Source organism: Cyprinodon variegatus, unplaced genomic scaffold (genome assembly GCF_000732505.1).
Source record: "Cyprinodon variegatus isolate N-32 unplaced genomic scaffold, C_variegatus-1.0 Scaffold597, whole genome shotgun sequence".
In the NCBI taxonomy this organism is placed as follows: domain Eukaryota; kingdom Metazoa; phylum Chordata; class Actinopteri; order Cyprinodontiformes; family Cyprinodontidae; genus Cyprinodon; species Cyprinodon variegatus.
This window is the reverse complement of record NW_015151050.1, coordinates 240,867-246,501: the sequence shown is the minus strand read 5'-3', so window position 1 is coordinate 246,501 and position 5,635 is coordinate 240,867. Positions and strand designations below refer to the sequence as shown.

Here is a 5,635-nt window from a genome sequence, read left to right as displayed (position 1 = left end):
TATTTATTTATTATTTTTATTTTATTTACATGGGTGAGAAGTTAGTCCATTTCACACTGAAAGGCATAAAGGACTTTTTTTCTTGTTGCTTCTTGAACTTCTTTAGATTTAAGCCTGATATGTTGCTATTTTTTTTTGACGATTTTTACATACTTGATGTAGTCAGACAGACTCTGAAGGGATTTTGTGAGGATTTAGCAGTATTTAGCAAGAAAAATCAGCTTTCCCAAAATGTGGTAAATGATAGGTCTTTCAGGATTTGACAAAATGGGTTGGATGAAAACCTGTGCCAGGAAAAAAAATCTGTTAAAGGGCAAATACTTTGTCACAGCACTACACGTATGCATAGTTTATTATATCTTTAATTCTGCTTTTAATAGGTTTTGCTCTTTTTAAATTTTACATCAAGATTATACATCACTTGAATTATGCATAACTCACATAAGTTCTCTGACTATTTTTTATAATATTATTGTTATTACGAGCAAGTACAACACCAAACATAAGAACAGAAAGAAAAACTACAACTAGATTATGCCTTTTACTTTTTTTTTTTTTTTTTTTGAGGATGACTCTTGCCCATTCCTCTCCTTCCTGCAGCCAGACGTGTCGGTTCTCTTGCCTCTGGACGACCCTGCAATGCACCAGCCTCTCTCTGCTAACATGGGGGTCTCTATGCGTGGACTGGAGATTTTCTACTAACCAACCTCCTGACCTCAACAACATCCCGCTTCCTGACTCCCCACACCAAACCCAAACAACTCTTTGACCCATCATCCAGTACTTCTTCCTCTTCCCCAATGTGCCCTATCCTTCCACCTCCTGTGCGTGGCAGGTTGGGAGGACAGCACTCTGGTTTCTCTTCCTCTGTTCTGACTCCTTTCATCCTTCCGTCATGGCTGCCTCCCTTCTCTCTCACAGCTGGCGAGAAGGCAGTGTATTCCTCCCTTTTTGTGCTTACATTTGCATGTTTTTCTGTTTGTCCTTCACGTTATGCTATATTTTTTAATTATTCATTTAATTAATGGGCTGAGAGGGAAGTCTTGTTGTTATGTCGGTGTTTTAACCTCCTCTGTTACCTCTCTATCACTATCAGCACTTTATTGTTAAGATAAATTGTTTCAGCTGCACCAAAAACTCTAATTTAATCATTTTTAAGAATATTATAAATATGTTTAATTCAAAAGACACAGTAGATGATGCTTAAACATATTGCTACAAATCGGTTTAAAGGCAGCCAAGCAGACACTAGCAGAGATGCACGTCTTTGGTGTTGCAGGAAAGCTGATGGTTTTTCCTTTGTTTGCAAATCACATAACGGGAACGCAGCAAAATATACCTTTTTTTTTTTGCCCAGTACACTCGTCTGAAACATCCATCAGCTGTAAATGCAGCATCATCAAGTGTTCAATTACACTGCCCCAAGGGACTCCTATCATGCTTCCCACTACAGCAGACTGGATATGAACACATCTATTTGCCAAATTGCTGATGTTGTACTGAGCAGCACATCAGAGGCTTGTTCCATGTTTACTGCGTCATGCAGAGACAGACAAGATGCCCCCCCTACCACTACCCCCCTTGGTTCTTCCTTATTGTTTAACAGAAATGAGACTCGCCTTTGATCGATTTTTATGGCTTTGATTGTCCTGGAGGACCGACAATCCAAGGGCCATAAAAACCGCTGATGCTGGGTATTAGAGATGACAGAGGTGGACATTCGGATGTGCATCACAATAATTTAGCCCTGTGGTGAGAACTCATTTTTTCCAGCCTGTTGCAAATGCTCTGACCTTGCTCTGTGAAATGTATGTTACATTCACTGAGCAGTCTCCCATTGATTTATGTTGCTCCTTTGGATTTACTTTTACCTTGCCATCTGGCCTGATTAATCACTTGATCCATAAGTTGCACAAAAAAAGGCCCATACTGACTCCTATCCGTTTCTCCTCTCCATCTATTTTTGTTCTTTTCTTTATTTGCAGGGTTTCAACAAAAATAATCTGATTCTGGAGGAAAGGAATAAGTACTTCAACCCACAGCTTGCCGGGAAGACATATACCAATGCATACTTCTCTGATCTCAACACCTATGATGACTATTAACCCCAGACTTTTCTAGTGGAGATCATTACCCTGTTGTCAATTATGACTGTTTCAACACTCCTCGTGCTTTGCATCAGATCTGTAAAAGATTATGTATGTGGTTCAGTCCCACTATGAAACTCGATGGCAGCTGGTATGTAATGAAAACACACTCTGGTTTTGCCCACTAAAGGAAATGCCTACTTTCTCTCTGGTGCCTTGGGGTACATTTGGAAAATTTGGACTCACAAAAGAGAAATAAACAACTGGATCTCCGTTGCTGCAGACACTTTGGGGAGTGTCATCCCATCTAAGGTTTTTTTGTTTTTTTTCTGATGCCCCCTAAGACAGCCCTGTATGTGTAATGATGGAAGAGGACTACAAATTGCTTTGCATGACTTCATCTGATGTGTTTGCTTTGTTGTTCCGCTGCAATTTGCATGATGGATCACATTCCAGGGTTCCAGAGACAGTTTTTTTATGCTGCTCTTGTTTATGGGATTAGCTTCAGAAGTCTTAAAGCAAGTCTTCTGTTGGAATGACCAATGGTTTCTAACATTTGCTACAACAGCAATGTTCAATCTGACAGTTGGATCAGTGTCCAGCTCCAGTCGTAGAATCAGGATGTAGATATTTGATGTCTGTGAACATAGTTTATCCTATTGTTTTACTTTGTTCTGTTGTTTTTCCAGCAGCTAAAAAAGCAAGCTATCAGTGTAAAAAAAAAAGATTTTCCCTTTCTTTGTGTTTTTGTACAGAAAATTATGTTTGAAGCCTCTGTCTAGATTTTCTATGCATTCATTCATTGTTTTAAGCATTTAGAGATTATCTTTTTAGAAGAAAACAGAATTGTGTCTATGTTTTGCCAGTTATTTGAGAGCATTCACAGAAATGAATTAAGTTGTTACCATTGTACTTTTTATAAATATTTTGTAAAAGAAAACTAAACAAAACAAAAAAACAAACAAACATTGTTTTTGAATTTTGACAGTGTTTACTATTTCTTTAGCTTCTGAGTTAAATATGTTTGTGAAAGCAGGATGTTATTGGCATTAGATGAACAGGTGGAGGGTAGCAGCAGCTTCAGTGCCATCTATGTACCGTAACCTTACTGGGTTTTTTCTATTGGGTTCCTTTTGCCTCAGTTTCAACTAACTTCTTCTACATGTTTGCTTGTGTTTTGTGCATAAATTAAAATAGCTTCTTACAAGACTTGTCTATTCTGAATAAGAGGTTCAAAGTCTGTACAAATACTTGTAATGTTTTGTTTGAAATTTGTTCTAATAAATGTTTTTTTTTATTATTATTATTTTGATGAATATAGCTTACATTAAAATAGTCATTTAAAACGTGTACTCTCAACTTTAGATTCTTACAGCGGCTATTTCCTCCAGAAAAGTGCCTTGCAAAAGTATTCATGCCACTTAAACTTTCCCTGGTGTTTTTATGTACAGCTACAAAATTTATTTCTGTCTTTAATATGACAGACCAATACAAAGTATTGCATTGTTGTAGAGTGAGAAAAACAAAACCTTTTTACAAATTAAATCTAATGAGGAGGTGGTGCATTTGTATTGAGACCCTTTGCCTCAGCTTGAAGCCTTTTGGAATACATCTTTATCAGTTTTTCACATTTGAAAAACAAAATGTTTGCAGATTATATCATAATTGCTACAGTTTCTCTTTTGGAATTAGATCTGGACTCTGACCAGACATTTGTAACACCTGGCTATATTTTAAACCAAAAATATTGGTCTTTTACTCCATCCATCCATTTTCTAACAAGCTGATCCCAAGTGGGGTCCCGAGGGGTGCCGGTGCCTATCTCCAGGTGTCTACGGGTGAGAGGCGGGGTACACCCTGGACAGGTCGCCAGTCCATCGCAATTCTCTCTAATTCTTTAACGGACAGGCTTCCTGAGAAGTATCTTCAAAAAACCTCATGTTCAAAACACAATTTTGTTTTACTGGCATGTGTAGAGAAATCTCAAGTGCTCACTGCTACACGACAGTTTACATGTAGATAAAAACAGTCCAACAATGACAACTGATTCTGCTATCTTTTAGCTGTGTGTTGTGGCAAACTTATAAAGGAAATTCCTCAAAGACGTCCTTTGTCCTCTCTCTGTAAAAGGGCCATCTTTTTGGGTTTTTAAAAAAGTGAAAAAACAAACCACAGGACTTTGTTTTCCAAGTTTAAGATGTTTCACTTCTCATCCAGGAAGCTTTTTCATTTCAAAATGTCTGGATTAGTCTTGAGTTCCAAGCTTTATAAAGTAGCCCAACAAAGCTTTGTTATGGCTTAGAAAACATGCAAATTGACCTGGAAAAAAAAGTCTGCCCCTTAGTAATAGGGAGACATTAGGGTCATTGTTGGCCTGGCGGACCAGGCAAGATGTTTTTGTCCAATGCATCATGATAGGGGTTGAGTAATCGTGGGAAGGAATGAACTGTTGCTGCGTTGTAGGTTTTTGAGAGATGAAACCTGAGACCACCCCCTATATTTAAGGTTGTTTTTTCTCTTTTAACATAAATAGCTTACTTCACTTTTTGGAGCCACATCTATGCAAAAACAGGTAGTCTGGCAGTTGCGTTGTCAACATATCCTCTCACCTGAGCTGTGTATGTCTGCCGCTCGACAGTTACCACGGCCTTCTTGGCTGCTTTTCTGATGAATGCTCTCTTTCCCATGCTCATCAGTTTACATGGACTACCATCAGGTTTGCAGAGGTTTGCTACCCTTTCCAATTTGAGATAATCGATTGAACAGTGATCTGAAGTATTCAAAGCCTAAAGATTTTTCTTTCTAACTAATCCTCCACTGAACATCTGTACACTTTTATCTATGACCTGCCTGGAGTGTTCCTTGGTTTCCACAATACTGTGGTTCACTAATGTTCTCTAAAAAAAAAAAAACACTGAGGGCTTTACAGAAGAGCTCTATTTACTCTGAAATTGAATTACACACAATTGGCCTCCATTTACTCAGTGGTTCAGCCAATTTGTTGTCCAGCATTTTATGTTGTGGTATTAGAATAATGGAATTCTGAAAACAAATGCTCACTAAAGATGTTTAGGTTTGATATGTAAAAAGCAGGATGAAATGTGAAAAGTTCAAGGGTATTAAATACTTTGTGCTGTGGCATTGAATTCAAATATTTAAACCAACTACATGATCAAACCAAGCACTTCATAAATCATCAAAAAACTGTAAAAAGACAACCTCCACCTGTTTTAAGAGGAGTTTTCAGGTGGCGCTACAATGACAAATGGCATGGACAGCAGTGGAAGGATACCTGAAGGATATAGATAGTGCAAGGCGGCATGGTGAAGGTGTAAGAGGTGCTGTCTAAAGTCCAAACACTAATCTGTACGACAGGGTGTAATACCCCACACTGTGTTGTTCTCCATCAACCTTCAACCTGACATCCCATCTGTGTGCAGAGGGTAATAGGGTGGCTGTTATTAATCACCCCGCTGTTTGGTTACTCTGGCTTCAAAGAATTCATCCATTTGCCTTGACTTCACCCTACCAGTGATAGCATTGCACCT

At 38.4% G+C, this 5,635-nt stretch overlaps 1 protein-coding gene across 2 annotated transcripts in view; it reads left to right on the top strand.

The window, feature by feature from the left end:
* sema5a (sema domain, seven thrombospondin repeats (type 1 and type 1-like), transmembrane domain (TM) and short cytoplasmic domain, (semaphorin) 5A) overlaps positions 1-2,812 on the top strand; it is a 186,623-nt gene extending 183,811 nt beyond the window's left edge. Inside the window, exon 22 of one of the 2 annotated variants that reach the window (XM_015392589.1) lies at positions 1,986-2,812. In XM_015392589.1, coding sequence (XP_015248075.1) covers positions 1,986-2,105 — 120 coding nt within the window. In that variant the 3' untranslated portion in view covers positions 2,106-2,812. Of the gene's footprint in view, positions 1-600; positions 825-1,985 lie in introns of those variants that run through there. The other variant, XM_015392590.1, reaches the window with a different exon arrangement.
* Positions 2,813-5,635: the final 2,823 nt, after the last annotated feature.